Genomic DNA, 24,679 nt, shown 5'->3' with positions numbered 1-24,679 from the left:
TCAAGGGCGCAAGGGATGATGACCCTACATTGCATTGACATACATCGACGTGCATCATGTATACAAGCATACGTGTATCACGCGCTCTTCCAAAGGGTTGTATAGTTCTGTCAATATCACTTATGCACTGGACACTCCTTCTTCCGCTCAAACCACTCCACTATACACCGCTGGTGGAACTTGCACAGACACTCCAACCGCACCAACACCTCCCCCTCTGCATACTCCTCCATGCAGATCGTGCACTCCGCCACCCCCTCCTCCCCTAGACAGTCCTTCTCCGTCGCCGTGTACGCCACCATCCGCACCGGCGCGGTAGTCGGTGGTCCCTCCGGACTGCCGCCGCGGCCATGGCTGGCGATGCAGTCGCGGATGTGCGCCTCGCGGGCGTCTTCGCCCCCGTTTGCCCCGAGCGCCGGCAGCGGGCGTACACATATCGGACACAGGTCGCGCTCTGCGACTGGTGGACGCCGTCGCTCGCCCGTCCGGACGGGCGCTTCTGAATCGATCGACGAACGCACTGGCAGCGACCGTGCGCTGCCCGGGAGGAACGGCAGGGGCCGCGCCTGGGACCCGTAGTCCATACGTTCGGCGAACGGCGTCCCCGACGAGCTGCCGAACCCCATGAACCCGGGGTAGTCGTTCGATCCCACCGTCCGGCGGCTGGGTCGGGTATACGAGTCGGGCTGCGGATAGTTAGCACGGGACGTCCAATTGAACACAGTCACACTTACGATAGCATCATACGGGGGTCGTCCGCTGGACACGGAATGATACGACCGATGGCGGGGTCCCCATCCGCCTGGCGGAGGCTCCCGGACAGGATATCCCCGTGGAGGATCCGGGTTAGGGTCAGGAACGCAAGGATTACACAGTCGCACTTCCTCGCCGCCTCCCAGGGCGGGATTGACCGCCGACGGCGACTGCGACTGCGTGTCCGCCTCCAGATCGATGACCGGTACACGCGGCGTCATCAGGCTGGAGGCCCGCGACCGGGCGGCCTCCGGCGGGTGGACGATAAACTGGCGCGGGATGGTGATGCGATGCGGCGAGCACGACGCACACACGACGCGCCCGCACTTGCGACAGTGGTGTTTGCGGTACCAGAAGCTGAACAGCGTCCCGCAGATGGGACAGTTCGTTGCCTCCGCATCGGGCTGCCACCGCGGCCGCATCAACTCCCCATACTGGCCAGTGTTTTGACCCCACGGTGTCGGGTGGTTCGCCGGTCGTGGCGGAGGGGGTGGCGGTTGTTGCGGTGGTGGTGACGACGACAGATCAATCGGATCGGCGTATGAAGCACCAGCAGCGCCATCCGGTCGCGCCTGCGACTGAACCCGGGGAATAGACCGGCTCTCCCTTTCAGCCTCGCGCGAGGCTCCAGGCCACGGATGTCTCCCGTCTCGCTCCATATCCACCAGTCTTCTTTTCCGATCCGAGCCGCTCAGCGTCGACCGTCTTCTCTCCGGTCGTGTATTGTATGCCGGGCCGGGTTCCGCCCTACTGGGGCCCTGGCCCGAACCCGCATGATCTGCCCGTCCGAGAGCGGGGGAGTCGGGCGAGGACTCGGGTAGGGATTCAAGCGTGGCGAACGCGGCGGGGGATTCGGGAGCCGAACTCGACGACATGAGGGGGACAAATCAGTGTAGTGTGCTTTCGATGGTACTGTCAATAGGCTTTCGATGGGTTTCGATCTGGAGATCAAACTCCGTGGTGGGAGGGGCAAGTCGTCATTGACCGGGTCTAGCAAGGGCGGTCGCAACGAGTCGGTGGTCGGATGAGTAGGACAACGACGATCAGACGGCTCGCAATATACAACGGTACAGACGGGTCGAGAAGAACGGAGGACAACGGGGGACTGAATAATGAAGCAAGGGTATATCGCTGGCAAGAGACGAGGGATGGTGGGACCGTAACCAGCGACCGTAGACCAAGAACTCCAAGGAGAAGCGGGCAAATCAGAGAAGAAAACGATAAAGAATTGGGATAATAACAATAACAAGAACAGAGTAATAATAAAACCGCAGTGGTGGATAGACGAATCCACCCTAAGGATAAGAGAAGAGTGAGGGAGAAGTCGAGATAGTGAGGGGGAGATGGATAAGAGCGAAAACGGATGATTTCCTCCCGAGCTCGAGCTCACCGCGGGGCGTCAACTGAGCGGTGGGTCTGTTTCTTGTTCTCAACCCAACGTTTGAATCTTGCGATGGGAGTAGGTGGAAGAAAGGGAAGGAATAAATCAACAACCTTGTCGGTTCGGTTGTTGTCCAGTGTTGAAGGTCAAAGAAACAATGAAAGAGAGACGGCCGATCCCGCCGATTCGCCACTGACTCTCTTGGGTCGTGCAGTAGTCACGGGTTCCTCGATTTCTAGATATATATCTACTCCTGATCCTCTCTTGATAACACCAAGTCCTCATCACCATCTTCAATGCCATGATACACTTGCTGAGACATGTGCTAGATACGCTGCAGGCTTTCTCAGGCTAGTACTTGATATACCGTGCACTGTATCTGAATATATTCAGGACATATTGATATCATCTCGAGAGATCACAAAGTAACAGCACTATTGAAGCAGCCAGATATGTACACACGCGGGGTCTACCTCCTCTAATCTGGATGATCAGATGAATTCAAGTTCTCTGAGGTCTACAAACATGTCGATGTCCAAAACGTGGCGAGTCCTCGCACACTACGCCCAGCCACGCTATGCGCAGAACACGAGGGCATCCGGACGTCCACGCGATCTCATTGCTTTGAGCCCTCTTTCCCTCGTCCTGGCTGGAGAGAACGCCCAGATTTTGAAGACAGCTCTGTCGAACGTTATCCTTGATCTAGGAGGTGTCCATGATGTTGGCGGATTGAAAACACGATGTTCAAGGATATACTTGCATTGATGATCGCGTCTGAATCCGGGTATATCGGTTCGATTCATTCTATCCACGGCAAATCAGAGCGCTCTCGCGTATCCCTAAGCTAACCTCTTTGCGACTCTGATGCGGGGACTGGAAAAGCGGTATTCAGCCTCATCTGGTCAGGTATGATTTAACAGACGGATTCGACACCTTGAGACATGCGAACACCCGGACCCCTCGAACCTACTTGAACAAGGGTTTATTTGGTTAGATCAAGCGGCGAATATTCCACCCTCACAAGAATATATTAAATAGCATCCGTTCCATCCGGAGAACCAAGCGCAAAGGCGTTGCCTTAGGGTGGCACCGCGGCGCTAACGCAGGACTGTCTCAGTTGACTCCCAATAACGCGACTCTCGGCCCCAATCTGAGGCTGTACGTTCTTCGGAATGACCTGCCCTTCCACTAATCAGTAAACCTTAGGAGATAGATTAATATCACCAAGCGCTGGGCGTAATCTCCAGTGGCGAGTATATTAGCTTTCAATGGCCCCCATTGCAACCCTGTAAGGTCATTGTCTTTTTTCTTCCTATTTTTCACTCCAATATCGCGCCCCTCGCAATATGCCCCGGCGGGATGTTTTCCTCCTCAGTATGGATGCTGCTCCTTACAGCGGTGGCTAGTCTGCCCTCTTTTGGTGAGAAACCATCCCCCGCGACGCTGGGTTGCGGATCACTGTGTGGTATACATCCTAACAGCTGGTAGCGATGGCCCAGATCTGTGACATGCCGGAAATATGGGAGCGCTCTGGCTTCACGGCCTACAACCAGACCGAATTAGACATCATCGCACGGTCCTGCACGATCTTCAACGGAAACCTCCACGTGCACGAGAGCTTCACGGGCCGTTTCTACCTGCCTAATGTCCGACACATTGTCGGCCATCTAGGGCTCCATATCTATGACGAGCCAAACGATGGTCAGCCCAGGCCCAAACTGACCTCGTTCGAGCTGCCCGATCTGGAGACGGTCGACGGCGGGGTCTCTTTGATTGGCATGTCGGGCCTGAAGAGTATATCGATGCCGAAGTTACGCTCGGTGGACTGGCACGTCGGCGCGGATGCTGCTGAAGAGGTGGATCTGCGGTCGCTGGAGGCAGTCGGGACCATCGATATTGGAGGCGCCCTCTCTACGTAAGTGGATCAGCCCCGGTTCTCCTGTGTGTACAATATGCTGATAGCGCGAGGGATCCAGTTTGCGACTCGACGCCTTGGAGGAAGCCGAGAAGCATCTTGTGATCTCAAAAGAATGCGAAGATGTGCCTCCGACTCCCGCTCTGGCGGTTTTCCTCCCTTCCTTAACCAAGGCGGGCGACATACAATTGAAGGGAAGATTCTCTCGGTAGGTTTTTGCACCGCCATGGCGTCAATCGTATCATATACTCACTGTGAGATAGTGTCGCCATGCCGCAACTTTCCAATATCTCATTTGGCGATTCACCCTGGAGCTCTTTCGAGCTAGACGCTTGTGGTGGCCCGCCATTCGAAGTCTCCTTACCACAGCTGGCCCATGTCAGTATGGATATGGATATAAGTGGTGGGATTCAGAGGTAGAACCGGACCAATTTCGCGCACATACCAATTGACTGACATGAAGTCAGCTTGTCCATTCCCAGCTTGAAGAACATGACTAGCCCATTCCGGCTCAATACGACCGAGCAGCTGGACCTTACTCTCCCTTTCGTGGAGGCAGATGCCGTTAAGTTATATGGCAACTTAACAAGGTAAGTACCCCGGTCCCTCTTCATTGCTTGGAGGTAAATATACCAACAACCCTTCTTAGCATTGAATTTCCCAACTTGCATGTCGCTGCGTCTATAAACGTCAGTTCCACGGTCCCGTTTGACTGCGGGGCCCTGAAGAAATCGGTGGATCCGGCCATTCAGGGTCCGAAAGACTGGCATAACAAATGCACTGCACCGGCAGGCCCAGGACTCAGTCCCGCTGCTAAGATCGGCATCGGAGTTGGGGTGGGCGTTGGTGGTCTGGTGGTTATCGCTGCGGGCCTGTGGTTCTTCCTTCGGCGCAGGAAGCAAACGAAGCGCTTGAAGTCGGAGTCGATTGCCCACATCCAGGACATGCCACCGTCGTACGCAGAGACCCGAAACCAAGATCATCCGCCGGAGTATGCCTCCACTCATGCAAGGTGATGGTTTATCATGATTGGTGTCTTGATAGTGTGACTCGATAGCTGAGCCCCTTGTAATGTTGATTATAGAGGAAATCTTACTTAATAATCCATATGCTAGTAGTTGGTGTTTCTACTCAATTGCTGCAATGGTGGTGTATATGTTTTTAGACCTTTATATAATCAAGATCTTCTATATTTCTTCTCCAAAGAGCATTCGTGCTTCTGCCATGCATACAGACCCAAGAAGAATCATCAGGACAATGCAATTTTTTCTCTCTCTCTATTCAACTTGAAATGCTTATAGATGTATACAGAATCTAAAGTAAGAAGGAAAAAGAAAAGAAAAACATACAACAGCATACATATGTATATATCGTTAGAAGTATAGACGGGGTATTGAAATATTGATAAATATTATTATAGGAATACATATTAGTAGCGAAATCACTTCCACACAGAAAACCCCCAATATACAACCCGACTACTTGCCGCCATGCAATGATAACCAGGAAAACAAAACATTTTCACACTGGAAGATAAGGTAATGACCAGGATTACAACATCATAGAACGGCCGTAGCCACCATAAAAAGAGATCAAAGGAAAAGAAGAGAAAGGGAAATAATGCCGAACGGAGATCCAATCGTGAACGCCCTAGTGAATTCAATTCTCCTTCTCTTCTTTTTTGCTCCCGTCCGACGCTCAAGGAAATTCGTCATGCTTGATACCGACTATCACCCTGTCAAGGCTAAGATGCTACCGGCTATCATGGTGTAGGTCGTCCACTAGCTCCGCTGCACTCCCGGTAAAGGTCGGCTCGTCGCCACTGCGTTCATGGATATTGTCGCGAGTCCGGTGTTGCGCCACGTACCCCATACTCGAGGGACGTCCCTGCTGCCGGCTAGACGAGGTTGACCCCGTCGTCGACGCGATGGACATGTTTCGGTCGCGGGAGGGCGAGCTCGTCGCACTAAACGGGAGTCGACCGGTCACCGAAGACGAGTGGTGGAGATAGCCCGGTGAAAAATTCGACCCGCCGTAGGGACCTGACTCGTGGGCCTCCGCCGACACCGCTTCCGTTACCACGGGCAGCGATCGCTGCGACAGATCCTCTTCGCCTAGCGAGCTGATCGAGTCAGCCCGCCGGCTGCGCCGAGTCTCCGTCCCCCCTGAGGCGGTGCTGTGGCGCGAGCTCCCACGACGCGGCAATTCGATGTCGTCGCCCGTGTCCACCGGGGGCAGGGTCAACGCGGCCTCCGCGCTGCGGGATGCACCGGCGCCGTCCGAATCGTGTTCCGCGGAGGGACCTCCCGACGCCGCAGGCCGACCACCGGCCCCTGGCTCGTCCGGCTCGTCCCGGTATGGCTCGTGGAATTCTTCCCCGTCGGCCATCAGCCCTGGCGGCGGCGCCCGTGCGCTGCGGACCACCTCGAAGCCTTTGCCTTTCTCCTTGGTCTTGCCCTGGAACAGGTTGCGGAAAAAGCCCGTGGCCGACGACACCGGGCCTGTAGGATCCGCCGGACCCGTCTTGAGTTTCCGCGTGCCTGTATGGGACAGAGGTGGACCACGGACCCGGTAGTAGAAATCCACCTCACGGACCGCATAGTCCTTTCTCGAGCGGCGGGGTTCTTCGAAGTCGAGGTCGTCCTTCGGGGTGGGGATGTATGCGGGAACAGGTGTGTTCCGACCCGACCGCGTCGCCTCGACAATATCGTCCTCCCCGTCTCCGTACGGCCCGCGTGAGGCGCTCTCGGAGTACGATCGGGCGTGTTCTGTCGAAGGGCGCGACTCCGTCACTTTCCGGCGAGGACGCGGAGGCCGGTAGTAAGGATCGTGGGGTTGCATGAAGACCGGCCCACTCTTGGGCGAATTACTGCCGGTGGTCTGGTATCCTGCCCCGGGTGTCGGGGTATAGAATCCACTGCTGTTGGCGCGACTGTGAGCTCCCCCGTGGGCACTGCCGGTGTCGAAGAAGGCACTGGCTCGGCCATCGCTAGCCCCAGCGCGGTTCAGGAGCAACGCCGAGCTGCCCGAGAGACTTCGTGGTCTCGAGCCATCGAATTGCGACGACAGCCGATCGTCCGTGTGGGCCAACATCGCCGCTTCGGAGCCCATGCTTTGGCGCGTCCCCACGTCACGCCGCGGAACACGACGCGAGAGTTGTCGCATGCCAAATACCTAGAAGAAGTTAGCTCTGCCTGCTACTAGACATAGGAGAGAAGGAAGAGAGAAAAGAAAAGAAGAGAATTTCCATACCTTGACGAGACCACCACGGGTAACACCCCCCTCATAGCCACCGGCACCGGCAAGACGGGCGACGACTTCGATCAGAGTCTGCAATGCGTTCAGGAAGAAACCAAAGACCAGGACCAATCCGTGCAGCAGGAGGATGATGTATCCGATCCACCCCCGCGCCGACTGGGAGACTTGCAACGATGGGACAAAGACCACGGAGAGCAAGATCGTGAGGAACCGCACTATGGAGAAGCAGGCGTGATACAGGTTCATCGACGTCGGTGGCGGGAACGGCTTGAAGGCCATCAGGGTCAGCAGGGAGACCACCTCGCAGATCGCCAACAGCACGATCTGCGCGATCCCGGACGGTTGGAGGGCACCGATCGCGACCCCGCGGGCAAAGGTGACAAACAGCGGCACGGCCGCAAAGGCGGCGGCATCGTCGCAGAAGGTGTTGTACAGCGGCCCGTACAGGAGGACCGTCGACAGGTCATCATACAGGTAGGACTTGGGGCGGGTGGTGACGATGAGCCGGACGGTCCAGAGGCAGAAGGCGATGGCGATCAGGATTAGGATCACGGCGAACACGACCGAGTATGCGGGCGAGCGACCGGCGATCACCAGCTGGAAGAAGGAGATGGAGACCATCGGCAGGAAGAGGTAGTTGAAGACGATCCGGATCACATTGCCGATGGTGAAGGGCCAGTTTTTCGCGCGCAGGTCCTCCTCCGGGACGTTGGCCAGCGCGCGATGCAGCCACCGGAAGCCGAACGCCACCTGGATCAACAGAGTGACGGCGAGCACGATGACCAACAGCCAGACGATCATCCCGGGCCACATGTCCCGCTCGGACGGCATTCCCACGTAGTGCTCCAATCGGTCTAGACCGTAGGTCTCGTTCACGGCATACACGCCATCGACCACGGGGTTCCGCTCCTCTCCCTGGTTCATAAATGTCTGGTTGAACAGCAGGCTCGACCACGCCGCCTGGCTGACCACGGGCTGGTAATACCCAGGGTAGTTCAACGACAGCGCCCCCGTCAGGACGGTAAATTGGATATACTGCAGGCAATCCCCGAAACCGGGCGTCACCAATCGCAGAACATCCTCGTCTCGGCCGTAGTTGCTCGTCCAGTGGAACGGGTTGGTGGTGCCCCACGGGCTGTAAATGGCGGCGGTGATCGTCGCGACTCCGACGAAGATCAAGATGACCAGCGGCACGTAGGCGAGGGCGTTCCGCAACGACGAGCCCAGGTCCGGGGTGATATCGACCTTCACGCACCCGAGCTTGGTGGCTGCCTGGTTGCCGGACTTGATCGTGAAGGACGCGGCGAGGGTGGAAAAGTGGTATGCGGACGACATATCATGTTGGACCGAAAACGAGCGTAACGACGCGAGGTCACTCCTGAAAAAGGGTAGAATCATTAGTACGGGTCCGACCACAACAAAGAGCGTGAGACTCACGCATTCGCGTAAAAGGCGGGCACGAGCGGACAGTCTCCTTGCACCGAATCGCAGAACCTGGAGGCGTCGCGATACGGCGAGAACGACACGACGTCGACGGACGTCAACAGGGTGGAAAACTTGTTGTTCGACGTATCTAGATCGGTAATCTTCCCCACGGTCTCATTCGGGTTGATCCACTGAGGGTCATCGGGCAGCGGATAGGTCAAGCGACGGTCGGCCGTCCCCGAAACGTTGCCGTAGACGGTGACATTCAGCGGATGAAGTGAACTCTGCGGATCGAACGTGACCGATACATCGAGCGGGATAAATTGGAGCTGTAGCGGGCTGGACTGGATGACCGACTGGCTGAGGCAATTCTGGAAATCGACGAGGACCGCATCCACCGGCGAAACCACCACCAACAGCACCACCAACATCAGGAACCCAGGGAAACCAGTCCAGTGTCCAACCTGATGCCGCCGTCTCCGTCGCCGTAAAGTATCTCGCCATGTCCGGCGCTGCGACACACGTCTCCCACCTCCTGACACCTCCGAAGCGTGTCGTCTTGAAACCAACGTCGAACCCGGGGTATCATGCCATCGCGCATCGGGATCTACCCCCATCGCGACCGTTGTGAATAACCCAGACCTCCACGGGGAGGTCCACCCCCTCGGAAAACGGATCACTCCACGTTGTACAGGCGGGGAACCGGACGCGGTTGGGAGGAGTATCGAGGCGGTTGCCAGATCAGCTGGACTCGTTGCGGGTGGCCGGTCGGACCCAAAAGCGGAAGAGAAATCGTCGAACGATCCGGTGGATGGAAGGGTTATATCGAGAATGGGAGCAAATTACTCCTCGATCTCCCCCGAATTGGTGATGTAGGGGATGCGCAGCATCACTTCTCTTTGGAGGATAGTGGGGAGAGGGGGGGGGGGATAAGAAGATGGTCGGATTATCACGGGGAGGCTGAAGGAATATAGTGGATAAGATGTCGAGGGAGGTCAAACGAAGGAAGATATGTTGGAAAAATTGGAAAGAAGGGACAATAAATAATGAAATCAAGTCAAAATAATCAACAAAGAAAGAAAGATAGAAAAGTTAAGATAGATCGAAGAAGGAGAAAAGAAGAAGAAGAATGAAGAAGCTCGGAAGAAAAGCGAACCTCAGGTACAAACTCGGTGGTACCTCAGGCCCCGGACGTGTTTGGCTGTTTGTTCCCTTTTGTTGGCCTGATTGGAGCCACTTCGATTCTAATCTTGGAAACCACTAAGAGCAAGAAACCCACTGTCATCCACTCGTGTCTTTCTCAGCCATGTCATCGTTCTACTTTTCGAGCAGTATCTTGCTTGAAATACTCTCGAATGTAAAAGGAAGATGAACTGCAGAATCCTGATCTAATCGTCCCTGTGACCATACGGACAGATCGAATAACCAGCATTAATGTCCGGTCGCAATGCAAGGTCAGGAGAATCATCAGATGAACCGGTCGATCCCTAACAGTCAGGGTTTAAACCTCCCTACGGATATCCATCCACTTCGATCTCCTATTGTGCCGATCATTCGATCCGAACGATACGCTCCATCGAACCACGGATGGACTCCGCCAACAGCAAGGGAGCCAACCTATCCTCTTTCGACCAAGGCTTAGCTTTTGTACGACTTGGCACTGAGATCGATAACAGGGTTGGGAAGGACGCTGTCGTGACAGGTGTATCCACTGTCCACCCTTAATGCAGTGGAGAATGAGTTTTCGCTGGTCCGTCGATAGTCGGTCGGGTGTAGGTTCGTATTCCAAGGGAGAACCAATCTGGTGGAAAGGAGTCCCTCGTTAGGCTTTCCAGGCCGACCATCGAGGAGGCGCCTCATCAAAGCGTTGAGCCTGAATCGATTGGTACGGGATGGTTGGTCCCTCCCGGTGTACATCTCCCCCGGCGGATCCGTGACGGTGGCCCAAATTCAAAACACCCTGCGTCTCCAAAAAAGTAGCCCGGACGGGGAGCTACATCTCGAATCCTTTATCCTTTATTCCACTCACATGCTCCATTGCGTAAACAAGGACGTTTGGGTTCGACAATTCTACCAACCACGCAGCCCCTATCTGTGACACAACATGTCCTCAAAGCTTGGGAGTCATTTACGAGTAATTGATGACCTAAACGATTTTTTCAGTTTGGTTTAGATTTGTTATTGAACTGAATTCAGATGTGTGTCAAAAGGCTGCGATTCTGTGTTCGCTCGTCAGCCACTGCGATCTAACCGACCAGCCACTTTCTCAAGTACCACCAGGCTAAGCTGGAGCTTCCACCCGGTGCTTCGCAAAGACTAGACGCAACCCTGGCAATTTGTGTCTTTGTTATGCGACGGATGGATGAAACGAGGTCGAACTGTCGTAGTCAGAATTCGAGAGGTAATATTCACCATACTTATGGATCTATCCAGGACTAGGTATTGGGCTCGCTAGGAAAGCTATGCTCATACTATACTATATTAGAGCTATTGATAGATCCATGTATATGGTAAGACGGAATGATGCTTAGCATGTACTACGGGGTCAGAGTCCTGCACTACAAACGACATGTCGAGTCACATGGTTCATGCAACCCTTAACCGGAGCGCGTTCAAGGTTGTGTAGGGAAGTATAGGGAAGTATAGAGGGGAAAGACCACATATATCTACTATGTTCTGTTACGAATAACCCTTGGATGTTTTGCTTTACATCATATCAGATCAAAATAACATACTAACATGAAAGAATGATAGGAATTCCAGTATTCAAAGGCACAACGTTCCATAGTACTCACTTATCAACACGTACGTCTACCTACATGATTGGACTACTGGCTTTAAAACTATGTAATATCCTACATACATGAATATCATCAGACTGGACACTGCACTGTTCCTAATGTCCCATTTCTGCTGGGCGCAGGACAAGCAGGTCTACCAGAGTAAAAACCCCATCGCCCTCCCCCGGATCCATAACCAGAACACATATCTAATAACTCACATTCTACAGTCAAGCTTCGCCAAGTCCAGCTCTGATCTACAGCCAAGAACGGTGTCATGCCGGCATTCCAGCTCTCTGGAACAGGCACAGGCACACTATGAAATCAGCTACTGCCTGCAAACTGTCAAATGCGTCAGTTACCCGAACACTTCTCATGACGGCTGCATATTCTACAGTCTTCCTTTTTGAATTCTTCATACAATCTACACCATTCTTTCACTGGGAAAACGTCATCAATCTATCAAATGTTGACTGTTTTCATGGGTCGACTCCCGCATACCAGTCCCTACAAAGCTTGGTTGACATGATTGACGTGACTGGAACCGGGGTCCTGCATTCTTGCGTATGTCTCGCACCGGCACATGTCTCCTACGCTGCATACCAAGGGGTGTCACTCATGCGGCAAGACAGGTACAGGGGCACGATAGGGAAAACGAGTTGCTGTCGTGTTCACTCCACAGTTAGGACTCTGTCGCGTAACAAGCTGTGGGGATGTATGACTTACTATGAAAATCCATCGCCATGAGTCTATTGGGTACCGCAGTCCAGCCGGGCATGGGTCGATCACATTCCGTATACTGTTGACCCCTCTACCCTCGAGAAGCTAGAGAAAGACCTTGTTATGGGAGATGATCGCCACGCTTATGTCGGATAACGGGAACGGACAGCGTCAGATTCATTCGAAGCCACCCGGTTGCAATCAATGTCGAGCTGTTTCACCCCTTGAAGTATCTCAGAGCCCAGAAGTATACCAAAGCCTTCCGGTTCCAGTGCCCGTTGGAAAGTTTAGAGAAAATGGGAATGCAAAGTCGAACCCTTGGCCGCTCTGAGATACTCCCATGCTGATCGATCTTTGGAGACATAACTATAAACCCAAGTCAGTCCTGTCATAACGGCCATGGCAGTCTCTCTCTCAATATCGCGCTTTCATCACAGTATACCCAGCCGCACAGGCAGTTCACCACAACCATGAAGCTCGCAACCGTCCTCTCCCTAGCCGCAGCAGTGTCCGCGTACAGCTGCATCCCCCCAGTAAAGCCCGCAGGCCCCGAAGGCCACGCCCACACCTTCAACTTCGACTACGAAGGCGAGACCGGCCCCCTCAACTGGCACCACATCGACCCAGCCAACTCGGAGTGCGCCCACGGCAAGCACCAATCGCCGATCGACATCAACTCCAACAGCGTCACCATCGCCCCGCGCGGCTCGGTGCGCATTGACATTCCCGAGGCCCCTACCGCGAAGCTCGAGAACCTCGGCTCTGGGCTTGAGGTCGTCCTCACTAATGGCTCCCTGACGACTCCCAATGGCAATTACGAGCTTACTCAGTTCCATTGGCATACGCCTAGTGAGCACCGCATAAACGAGCAGCACTCGCCCATGGAGGCGCATTTTGTTTTCAAAGATGCTGGTCTGTACCTCCCTCTCTCCCATCACCATACCTAGAATCAACTCACACAAAAAACAGCAAGCCGCATCGCCGTCGTAGGCTTCCTAATCGAGCTCTCCGAAACCGGCAGCTCAACCTGTCTCTTCGACTCGATTTTCTCCCTCACAGACGCCATATACCATCCCGGTGAATTCGTCCACACGGGCCCGCTGGACTTCACCGAGGTCAACCACCATCTGGACCTGAACCCTCCGTACCAGTACTCAGGGTCCCTGACTACGCCGCCGTGCACCGAGGGCGTCAGTTGGTATGTGAGCAGTGAGCCTATGCTGCTGAGTGTTCGGAGCTACAATAAGGTGAAGAGGCTGCTTAAGTTCAATGCTCGCTATATTCAGAATACTCTGGGTGCGGAGAATTTGTTGCAGGTTGCTGAGGATTAGGATGCGAGATGTGTGGCTTGAGGGGAGCGTGTTTGCTATGCTATCCTTGGGAATAATGGTACCTGGATACTATTTGTAAGAAAGGTGTGGATAGTGTCTGCATGGGATTGGTGTTTTGGGTTATCTCTGGTTATACTTTATATCGCGATTGGACTTTATTTGACAGGGAATACTTTCGGCGTTGAGGGTTCTAATTTCGGGTTTCTTGGTGTTTTTGATCTCATAACTATATTAACAACGGAAGTTAAAGCCTTTCGAAGATAAGAATAGGCTCTCAAGTGTAGTCTATTGTATTTGTAGGCTCTGGGCATGATCCCAACCAGATTAATATGCTGATAGAGGAATGATTATAAGGGTTGAAACCTGCAAAGTATGTACAGTAAAAAAAATCAGACTCTGCTTTGTAGTCAGACAAAAAGCTACGCTCTTAACGACTGTCTATCATTATATTCCACGAGTATGAATCAACACAATCATTCCAAGTCAATCTTCCTCTCTACCGGGGCAGGCCCACTGGAAGACCGTCCCCACAGCCGATCCGTCCCATCCAACTGCCCAATTACATTCATCCAATCTTCTAATGTCTTGCCTTGGCTATCTGTGCAAAGATCACTGCTACCCCATGAGGATAGCAGGAGCCTCACTGTGCTAACATGATTTTGGTCTCTTGCACATATCAATGCTGTCCGGCTGTTCACGTCGATGATTGAGGCATCGGTCACTTCAAGAAGCCGGCGGGCAACTTCCTCATGCCCGTTCTCTGCAGCGTAATGAAGCGGCGTCTGTCCAAGAAGATCAATGAGGTTGGGATTGCTGCCGTTTTTCAATAGCAGATTCACCATGCTTTGCTGGTTAACCTGGGCAGCCCGATGAAGGGCAGTATTGTTCCACACCCCTCCCCGTGCGTTTGGATCCACACCGCGCTGTAACAAAAACTCAACATCAAGAAGGGACCTTGCCTCAGCAAAATCATGTAGACTAATATTAGAAGACGAAAAGTTGGCACTTCTGATAAAATCATCAGGCATGATGGATGGTTCCCGCTGCAGAAGCCATCTTGCTATTTCCGGACAGTGCAGGTGTAGCGCCGTGTGCACAGCAGTGATGTAAACTTCGTAACCAGCAATAGCCACGTCAAATCCAGTTTCCAGGAGCTGTCTAGCAACAGCAACAAAGTTGTGTACAACTTTCCTTTCATCAACAATACTATCAATGCTAAACCCAGCCATTGCTCCCCTTCTTATCAGTATGAGAGCAACCTCATGACAACCTTCACGCAGTGCCAATTTCAGTTCAGCTGAATAAGTACTGCCAGTGCTAAGTTTTGCTCCTTGGTTGAGGAAAATCCTTGCAATTGCTTCATGGCCACGAGACAAAGCCATCAACAGGGGTGTTCTTCTATTTTGATCACAGGTATTAACCTCTGCTCCATAATCAAGAAGTATTCTTATAACTTTCTCATGGCCTCCAAGCGAGGCTTCAAAAAGGGGTGTTCTTCCATTTTGATCACAGGTATTAACCTCTGCTCCATAATCAAGAAGTATTCTTATAACTTTCTCATGGCCTCCAAGCGAGGCTTCAAAAAGGGGTGTTCTTCCATTTTGATCACAGGTATAAACCTTTGCTCTATGATCAAGAAGTATTCTTACAACTTTCTCATGGCCTCCAAGCGAGGCTTCAAAAAGGGGTGTTCTTCTATTTTGATCACAGGTATCAACCTCTGCTCCATGATCAAGAAGAATTCTTGTGACTATCTCATAGCCATGACATGAGGCTTCTAGAAGTGGTGTTTGTCCATCTTGATCACAGGCATTGACTTCTGCTCTATTCTCAAGAAGAACTCTTGTGACTGTCTCATGGCCATGACATGAGGCTTCTAGAAGTGGTGTGTATCCATATTGATCACAGGCATTGACTTCTGCTCTATTCTCAAGAAGAACTCTTGTGACTGTCTCATGGCCATGACGTGAGGCTTCTAGAAGTGGTGTTTTTCCATTTTGATCACAGGCATTGACTTCTGCTCCATTCTCAAGAAGAACTCTTGTGACTGTCTCCAGATTATTAAGTGAAGCTTTAAAAAGTAGTGTTTGTCCATCTTGATCAGGGGTGTTAACTTCAGCTCCATTCTTAAGAAGAAGTCTCATAATTATCTCATGGCCATTCTTGAAAGCTTGTGAAAGTGGTGTTTGTCCGCCCGTGTCAATGTCATTGACATTCATTCCTGTCTGAAGGAGTAGCTTGGTGATTTCTAGCCGCCCATTTTCAGCGGCCCAAGTCAATGGTGTTCGAGATTTATACCCCTGCAAGTCCCGCGTGAGTTTTAGGCCATCCGTGAGGTCGACCCCATCTTGAAGGCTTAATGGCGAGTTCAACAAAGCTGCAAAATTACTCTTTTCCCCATTGACCAGGGCTGCGAACAATGGATACCTGTATCGCTCGCCGACCACATGGACATTTGGGTCCTTTTTGAATCGTGTACGAATAAGTTCGGGTGATGTTCTTTCGGCAAGAATGTAATAAAGACTTGCATCGGGACTGTATTCACGAGACTTGTACTTTTCAAGCAGGTTGTTGATTTTGATCCAATTGGGGATCTGAAATGACGAGAGGAACTCGTCCTGAGGGATCACTTTTGCCGCAGCGTTGGCATGGTAGAAGACGAACTCCCTGGCGTACCCCAGGAACGGGTAGTTGTCTAAGATGACCGCCTGGTTTTCTGATTTGTTCCCCTCCGGTAGCATGCTGACAGAATCGCGCACCGCTCTGTGAGTCATGTAGAAGCTGCAACACTGCTTGAGTAACTCATGGCTGGGGCTCTTCCAGTCGACCCCAAGTTCAGGCCACAGCTCATACAAGCCCTTATCCTTAATGAGGAAATCACGGACAGACTCGTGAATGAACTGAACTGTTTGCTTGGTAGAGTTTGTGACCTCAGCTAGCCCTTTTGAGGAGCTGATGACATATCTGTGAAACCTAGGTAGATCATCTTCCACTATCTCCCGGCTTGAAGCATCTGGCATTTCACTCTCATCCAGATCCTGGAATGATAAGCCAGATGGGAGGGCATGATAGAATTCTCTCGGTTGCAGGGGCCGCTTCGCGCAAAGAATCCAGATGACACAAAGCTTGAATTCTTCCATACTCTCTTTGTCACGTTGTAGAATGTCCTTGAACAGGTCACTCAAGCCACTGGGTAGACTTTCGAGCTTCTTCCCCATAGACACCGCACCACGTTGATACTCCTTGTTGAGTATATCGACAACCAAAACGACCCACATGAAAACACCAGCTGCTTTCCTGAGAATTATAGGCCGTAGCTTTTCGATAAGCATAGGGTCTCTTATTTGGAGGCGGCTCTCAACGTAAGCTTCTAAATCTTCTGTATGTCCTGGTTGATGCTCCAGGGTAAACCTAAGACCCCACCGGATGGATAAGTAGGGGTAATGTCGACTGGAGAAGCATATTCGAAATTGTACCCCCCTAGCTGTGGATTGTTCTGCCAGGTCTTCAAAGTATTGGATCATATCGATGACTTGTTGCTCGTCGCACTCGTCCAGCGCATCGACGAAACAAGTAAATGGGCGCTGGCCAAGAGCTGAAATGGCGGTGCAAAGTAGGTCCTTGAGAGCATTCAAGGACAGGCTAGCATCTTGGGTCGGAGAAGGAATAAGGTCAGGATCATCCAGAAACCTTTGCAAGTCAGGATAACCCTCAAGTAGCTGCAGCAACAATGATCGATACATCCCTGCGATTGACTTTTCTAAATATTCACCACGGGCGTTGAAAAAGAAAGATGCAGTGACCTCGTTCTTGTTGCGGGCCTTGTTCTTCATGTTCGAATAGGCGAATTTCATGATAATTGACTTTCCAGCACCGGGCTTGCCGCTGACCCACAAAAAACCATGATGTTGGATCAGTTGTCTTTTATCTAGCCATGCCTTGTAATCCTGGTGACTGAGAAACCATCGGCAAGTCTTAGCGTGGGCCTTTTTGATATTCGTCCTACGAGCATCAATTTGCTCGAATTTGAGGGAATCTAGCATACGTTGTTGTTGCTCCTGCGGTGGAACTTGCTCTATATTGCGTGCAAGCGTCAGTTGGAGACAGGCTTAAGCCTAGAAATAATACTTACGAGACACAGACCTGCTGGTAACTCTTGTGTGTACTTCGGTCACAGGCAGCTCCTGGAGCAGCTCCGTTGCGCACGCAGCCGCAGTGGCCGCAGCATATCTTTGCCATTCCTTGCTCTTGTGGGAATCGGAATAGTCACATATTCCTCGGATGGGCATACAAGGGAGGATATCCATTAGGCCAGCAGCCTCCATTTCAAAACATAGGACCTTCAACGCTCCAGCCACCTTGTCCCGAAAAGCGCTGGATTTGACGACCTGGCTTCCCGAGGCAATTGCGCCGTAGTGAATGACTGGAGCGTCTGATGAGCGTATACTCCGTGGTATTATCTTCGAAATGTCACATATATCGCAGCTATTCTGTGGATTTGGGTGATCATACGTGGCGTGAAAGAGACGATCCGGTAAGCTCGGACGACCGTACCCGGGGCCGTCCAGCTTCTGCTGCAAAATAGATGGGACTCGACTCGGCTCCAGCTCATGTTTCGCGCGAAGGCTAGACACGGCTGTCGCAAGAAATTGGTCAGGGAACCGAGGGACGCCTGTCTGCTCCAGCCGCCCATCTCCGGTTATCTTCCCCAGGTCCGCTTGCATCACTCTCGTCCCGACGACGACGTCACCCAGCCGTATATCAGTCCCACCGGGCACACCGCCACCAATACCGACCATCAAACCCACACGGATTGCAGGGAATGTCTGTTTCATATTGGTTACAACGTTTGCCGCGTTGACTATCCCATATCGATCTACTGGTAGACAAGCAATAACGATGTTGTGTCTCTTGATGCTGCCCAAAATGTAGGTGTTGCTGTCGTTTCTTGGTACGGGCAAACGTTGATGGATCTCATCCAGCACAGCCCGAGCCGCTGCCATCTCAATATGCAGTGCGCATATCCAAGCGATCGTGTAGTCATCGTGTCGCAGGGTGAGCAAACTGTCATCGTGAGTAATCTTTTGCCGCTTTGGCAAGTGAGTCGAGCCCGTTTCAACATGCTCATCTGTGTTGTTGATATCCATCCGGTGGCGACTTGGAGGCTGGAATTGGCGGGCAAAGGTCTGCGGTGATCGGTATTCAAATAAGAAGAGTGAGGCTTGATCAATGATTGTTTATTGCAGGAATCACGGACTGGCTCTTACTCAGTCTCCAGGAGTTAATAAACAGTTGATATCTCTATAACCAAGCCTGTATGATAATATAGAGAAACCGGCCCCTCTTCAGATTCGAAGTGCTGCCTCAATCACATCTCGACGAGGCGGTGCGCAAGGCTAAGGGGCTGTGCGTTCAAGGGTCAGACTCGAAATCCAATCATATGGTGCGTCGCCACAGCTCTACCTATTAATCTGGCGTTGTGTAGTCACGAGACTTGCGACGATCGTCGCCTAACAAAGACTGGACACGAGGCTGGTTTAACCACTGCGTCTTCCAAGGAGTTGGCTTTGTTGAGTGTATTTTTACAGCCATTAGCTGTTCTAGGTATCTTGGTGGTCCATGATGGCGCACTCGGAGAGTAACTTTTAGATCGAGAGGGGAGATAATGCAGTCAAAAATGCAGGCTACCAGGACCTCTACCGGTTTATTCTCATATAAACCTATAGCTGCAACCAGTCGCCAGAACCTCTGTATGAGTGATAATCCCATAAATGCGAAGCAGTCATAGGGTCGAAAAGTTGTCGAAACTGATGGGGAAATTAAGTAGAGTTGAAGTGTGTTGAGAGAGGGTCCAAATCTCCTGAAAATGCAACAACGGGTGTGGTGGAGTCACCCCTGCCTTTGATGACATCTATTATGCTGCACTACAGACAGTAGAATGATATATGCTTTCTTTCCACTGGGCTCTACTAAAAAAGATCCAGATTTTTTTTAGTCAGGTGTCAGTCCAAGTGTTGAGCTGATTATTTCACTATTGTTCATCATCAACATTGAGAGCATGACTTATTCTTTGTTGGTCCCTCGATCCCTTGAATGTTTGCCGTCAGACAGCTTTGTACTATTATTTTGTACAACTTGGATCAAGCATGGTTAGAGATACCGTATCACTAAGCAATCACCTCTTATGCAGCCATCGTCAACATTCAACAACACCCGTTTGCCTTGTTATCTCGACATAATTTTCATATCGTACACCGGAAGGACTACGCAGACAATAGAATAGATAGTGCAAATAAACTAGCGGCCTATGCAAACTGGAGATTTCTGGCGGCGAACCAGTTAGACATATTCTGGCAGAAATGTCTTTTGACTTCTGCCTGGCACGCGCCTGAAACCGGCACTGGATACCTAACGCTCCTCCACAAACGACAAGCTGGCTACCGAATTCGCACTATCCAACAACATCGACGCGTGAGACATTACTGAAGATCTTCCAGTTCTTCTCTCTTCTCACCTTCATCAGCACAAAACCAACCAAGAACAATGACTACGCATATACCACCTCCCCCTCCACCACCCCAGGCAGCGCCCATACCATCCCCGACTCCCCCTCCCCCAACTGTATCTCCAACTGCCCCTCCGGGCGCCTTCCTCGTTGAACTGATCATCTTCAACGGGGCGCCCTTCAAAGACCACTGGGCCTACTGGGTCCACTCCCCCGACAGCCCCAACCTGGGCGTCCAAGTCCACGCCGCGGGGGACGTCTACAACGGGTTCAAGCGCGAAGCCAGACGGAGCCTTGACTTGCGCTCTACCACCCCTGCCCCGACAAAAAGGATCCCCCTGCAGTGGGTCGAGGGAAGGTTCTTCGACGAGAGGGCCATGCTGAATGCGGGCTCTTTTTGTGATCACTATGCGCCTGTCACGCACTTTGAGATCGCCGGGGAAGACGTTGAATGCGGTTGATGATGTGGTTTGCTCCTTTTCTTGGATTTTCTTGTCGTTCTTTCTTTGGGTTTCTAGGAAATCATTGCTTGGAGAAGTGATTAGCTGGAATCTGTTTGTTTTACTGTACAATTCCCACTGATGCAATGCTAATTTGGATATCTCAGACTGTACCTGCAACCAGCGTGGGCAGGAAAATTAGCCAGCGCAACTGCCAGACATGGATTGTTGAGTCAGCAGAACAGCTTGTCAAAGACAAAATATTGAGCAGGGAAGTAGCTGATTACCTGCGGGCTATTGAGCAGTGACCTGATGTATATAGTGGGGATAAAGAGGGGCATAACAGAGGTGATTGTGATATACAAGACCATTCCATGTCCAACTGAGTGATTGAACTACCATCACCACTTCCAGTCTCATGATAATTTTCCTTCGCCACTTCAGTAGTACAAGATGGTACATTGTTATGTGAATAGACGGATCTTGATGGACCTTCATCGTGGAAATATATCCAAGTACTGTTCCAACCCCCCCTTAAACCCAGCTACCCTCGTTACATTCGACAGCTACAACATCAGTCCTCTTCAATGCATTTTGATTCTTTTTAGTCTATATGCCACTCTGCCAAACCTTGAAGTGTCAAAAGTCTCAAGGATAGATCTACATTGTCCATTCATCTGTTAGACACGACGAGTGACACTCGTGAGTCCAAATGACACTCCTTCTACCCCCAATAATAATACAAAAGCAAGCTAACAATCCGACAGAGGTCTTCTACGCTTCAACCGCAACTCCAATATATACCTATAAGTTTAATATACCCCTCGAGCGACTATCAGACTCCGGAAGAATATAATTCAGACTCCAAATAAGTTTGAGGACTGGCTTATGCTTGACATGACGAACAATGAACGGATTCTGTCTCCTGCCAGATACCAGTATCAGTCTGGATTGTGGTCATGTTCCTGTAACCCGAGCATCCTGACCTCAAAGTCCACAATCAGACCGGACATTGCCACCAACTTCTGCGACAGAACAAGCAAGCGTTATTCACTTGCCACGGCGTACGCTTATGCCGCTACTTATGGAGGTATCCCGAAATTGAAGCATGCTGATGCAAGTCATCAAAGACCTAGTATCAGATACGCCCGACAATGGGACCGCTTTGAACCATCTTTCATCTGTGTGGGCGACCACACACGCTAACCTTCAATTATGTCGTATCCCACATGACTGTTTCCACTTCGTCCTCGGTCATTACTTCGACGAAGGGGCATTACCATATGGCATATACATGCAACAAGCTTGAGTTCGTTGCCGGAAGCAACGGTGCAGTTTTGGTTATCGAAGTCTGAACTGGAATACATCTGAATGTAGTAGGTTGTCGGCAGGCATCTTCAAGGTCACGACGTTTATACCGGGCCGTTTCCTTGGGTCATTGATAGACAGTCTATACCCATCGCGATATTTCTTTCTAGTTCTCCAAGAGCGAGGCCAGATTGCTCTACATTGCTCAAATATGACTTGTCGGGATAATACTTTGACTCAAGGTCCTAACCATTCGCAATGAGTGTTTTCGATCTGGGTATTGAACTGCTTTCACGCGGTCTATCATGTCCGATATTTCAGATCATATATATGAGACAAGATAGTGTTCATGAAGCATTGCAGATCTGGAGCAACACCAGCTGCCTACAGCCGCCAATCAACTCAGTCAGGAACAATTGCCAAGGGTGGACAGTGCGAGTCATCGCCAAGTTAGTCTCACTTAGCATGATTCTAAATGCGAAACTCTAAACGACAAGAAAGCTCGGTTGATCAGCGTGAGCTCATGCGAAGGAAGATATGATATGACAGGGGGAGATGGATAGTCTCATATAAGGGACTGCTGACACTGTTGAGAAAACCTCATAGAAATCATGTCAGTCGAGGCATTAATGAGATGTCGTGGATGGGCTTTGGGCACTGATTACGCATTGGCTGATCCTTTCTTTCTTTGCTTTTTGTTCATTTCTTGTTTTCGAGCCCTATAATCAACTAAGAGGGGCTTCTCTTGACCGGCGATAGAGCAACGTCTGAGCTCCCCGAGGGTCAGGATATCTTTTGTGTCGAGTGGTAATAGTGTCTTATATCGTCATTATCATGAAACTACCTTAACTCGGAAGCTACGAGGAATGCTGAGATTATTGCCAATAATTGACCTTGATTGGTAGACATCATGGTTACCGCTATCCTACCTGATTTCTCTGAGGCGCGGTGGACGATGACAACTGATTCGATCTATTTCAAGTCGGAGAATATACCAGGGACATCCTACAACAAGGGTGCCCAAAACGAACAGCTGTCAGTTATTAAGGATTAGGCGTGTACTTTATTCAATACTAATCTTTGTTTACAACCCTGCCGAAGGATCTCTTCTACATTATCTTTTATATAAGGGGTTCTAGTAAGCATTGCTCCGTGTTCCTGATCAACGAAATGTTGGTAAATGATTATTTCTGTTTGGAACAGAGTCTGAGAACTCTATAATAGCAGGCGATCACTTTCAAAGTAAAATCTGTTGAGAATGACGAAATTGTGAATATCAAGTTGTGGATAGTCCAGATTCTGATACTCATGTTAATCTCAGAAGTTGCTATGATCAGGAGAGCCAGGTCAATTCTACAGTGACAAGAGCTTTTACACTCTCAATCTAGGTCTGTTGATGATGAAATTGACGCAGTTGGATATTTCGTACTAGTAGTTCTACAGGATGATCCTAACCCCTTTATAATTCAGACTGTGCGCAAACTAGCCCAAAAGACCAAATCAACAAGAACTGATAGGCACCCAACGTCATGTCCCGCGTGCAACATGAATAGTGGCGGTCACACCAGGCCCCAAAAAAGAAAAAAAAGAAAAGACCTACTCCATCCTCCACCCAAAAGTCCAACCATCGGCCTCCAAAAAGTCCAATGCGGCCTTAAGTTTCGCCCTGGGCTCGTCAGCGGACCCACTCTACACCCTGACGCCTGTCCCACTCGGGTTTAGTGGCGTCTGGAGGCCCCACTGCAATGAGTTTAGGGGCGTTTCATGATGGAACCTAGGAAGCCACCGCATGATTGCCCAGTCCGCGAGACGCTTGGAGGCCGAGGATTGTATGGATTTGGAGAGCGTTCCCCGTATACTCCGGGGGACATCTGCCTCGGGAGGGAGAGCGGTTCCGTTTGTTTTCTTTGGAAAACACATGGTGACGGGGGTCAACATGTGCGAAAAAGGGACCATACCGTCCGAGATTGAAATCCTCGTCCTGCATCGTCGTGTTGATCTTTGCCCCAGCGCTGGGATCAGCTCAACCGTGATGACGTGAAGCCGTATCTAGTGTTCCTGACCGCGAGGCAGTGCTCGGGAACGATTAAGGGTTGAACCAATATGGAGCGAAGGAACCATTGGGATAAGATGGATGCTTGGCAGCGATAGCAGAGGTTTGAAGTTACTCCGAAGGATCATGGCATCTGGGGGGATTGGATATCCGTTTGTAAACAGTTCAATATAGGCAATCAATCAAAACTCCCTAGAATAGAATCCATGATCCACCGTACAGACAGGAGTAAAGGAAACAAATGAAGAGATCAACAAACCGCAAACAAAAGAATGGCCGGCCTGAGGTACCCATGTCCGTCCTCGGTCGGCCTGAGGTTGACCTCGCTGCCTTGATCTGGTTTCATCTCATTCTCTCCTTTCATCTTCTTTCTCACTTCTCTCTCTCTCTCTTCCTCCCTGTCTCTCCCTTTTGATCCTCGCTTCTGTTATTGCTTCCCCCCCCCATTCTTATTTGATCAGGTCTATTCCAAGCTGCTGGCCCGGCTTCAACCTCCCTTACCGCCGCTCTGTCAATACCCAAATCCCTCAGGTATCCAATTTTATCGGTCGCCGCATCTCCCCGTCTAGGATCCCTCCCCAACCACCGCCCCCACCAACTAAACCCTCGATTTCTTGATATTTGGGGCCACTGGTTTATCTGGGCATCTGTTAGCTTCATTTTTAGGTCCTTACCTAAATCTCCCCCTGAAGGTGCGCAGGAAAAAGGCGCCCCCCCCTCCCGTCACTGAATGGTCATTTAATTGGTCTTGGTAGATCGCGCGCTCCCCCCTCTCGACTCCACCAGACAACGAAACCACAATCGCGCCAG

The 24,679-nt window shown here is 51.2% G+C and overlaps 6 protein-coding genes across 6 annotated transcripts; 3 read left to right on the top strand and 3 right to left on the bottom strand.

The window, feature by feature from the left end:
* Positions 1–10: 10 nt before the first annotated feature.
* On the bottom strand, positions 11–1,838 carry P168DRAFT_69175 (phosphatidylinositol-3-phosphate-binding ubiquitin-protein ligase). Its single transcript, XM_024842106.1, has 2 exons — positions 735–1,838; positions 11–686 (listed from the first exon to the last, which is right to left on the bottom strand). The coding sequence occupies exons 1-2, from the start codon at positions 1,626–1,628 to the stop codon at positions 117–119; spliced, it is 1,464 nt and encodes a 487-aa protein (XP_024689114.1). The 5' UTR covers positions 1,629–1,838; the 3' UTR covers positions 11–116.
* A 1,786-nt stretch (positions 1,839–3,624) lies between these two features.
* P168DRAFT_322131 (uncharacterized protein) lies at positions 3,625–5,065 on the top strand (the record flags this gene model as incomplete). Its single annotated transcript, XM_024840534.1, has 5 exons — positions 3,625–4,049; positions 4,111–4,257; positions 4,313–4,465; positions 4,517–4,639; positions 4,699–5,065. 5 exons carry the CDS (start codon positions 3,625–3,627, stop codon positions 5,063–5,065), a joined length of 1,215 nt encoding a protein of 404 aa, XP_024689113.1.
* A 736-nt stretch (positions 5,066–5,801) lies between these two features.
* On the bottom strand, positions 5,802–9,163 carry P168DRAFT_243748 (uncharacterized protein; the record flags this gene model as incomplete). Its single annotated transcript, XM_024833885.1, has 3 exons — positions 5,802–7,223; positions 7,302–8,685; positions 8,745–9,163. 3 exons carry the CDS (start codon positions 9,161–9,163, stop codon positions 5,802–5,804), a joined length of 3,225 nt encoding a protein of 1,074 aa, XP_024689112.1.
* Positions 9,164–12,697: 3,534 nt separating this feature from the next.
* P168DRAFT_336329 (putative carbonic anhydrase) lies at positions 12,698–13,781 on the top strand. Its single transcript, XM_024841728.1, has 2 exons — positions 12,698–13,144; positions 13,202–13,781. Exons 1-2 carry the CDS (start codon positions 12,703–12,705, stop codon positions 13,561–13,563), a joined length of 804 nt encoding a protein of 267 aa, XP_024689111.1. The 5' UTR covers positions 12,698–12,702; the 3' UTR covers positions 13,564–13,781.
* A 500-nt stretch (positions 13,782–14,281) lies between these two features.
* On the bottom strand, positions 14,282–18,398 carry P168DRAFT_322128 (Pfs, NACHT and Ankyrin domain protein; the record flags this gene model as incomplete). The annotated part of the gene is made up of 4 exons (XM_024840533.1): positions 14,282–14,345; positions 15,862–17,638; positions 17,696–17,986; positions 18,038–18,398. 4 exons carry the CDS (start codon positions 18,396–18,398, stop codon positions 14,282–14,284), a joined length of 2,493 nt encoding a protein of 830 aa, XP_024689110.1.
* Positions 18,399–19,787: 1,389 nt separating this feature from the next.
* P168DRAFT_293406 (uncharacterized protein) lies at positions 19,788–20,807 on the top strand. Its single transcript, XM_024837801.1, has one exon. It carries the CDS (start codon positions 20,107–20,109, stop codon positions 20,527–20,529), a length of 423 nt encoding a protein of 140 aa, XP_024689109.1. The 5' UTR covers positions 19,788–20,106; the 3' UTR covers positions 20,530–20,807.
* The last annotated feature ends 3,872 nt before the right edge of the window (positions 20,808–24,679 follow it).

The sequence above is a fragment of the Aspergillus campestris genome (assembly GCF_002847485.1).
Source record: "Aspergillus campestris IBT 28561 chromosome Unknown P168scaffold_14, whole genome shotgun sequence".
Lineage (NCBI taxonomy): Eukaryota > Fungi > Ascomycota > Eurotiomycetes > Eurotiales > Aspergillaceae > Aspergillus > Aspergillus campestris.
The sequence above is the reverse complement of the archived record's forward strand: the minus strand, read 5'-3'. Positions and strand labels throughout refer to the sequence as shown.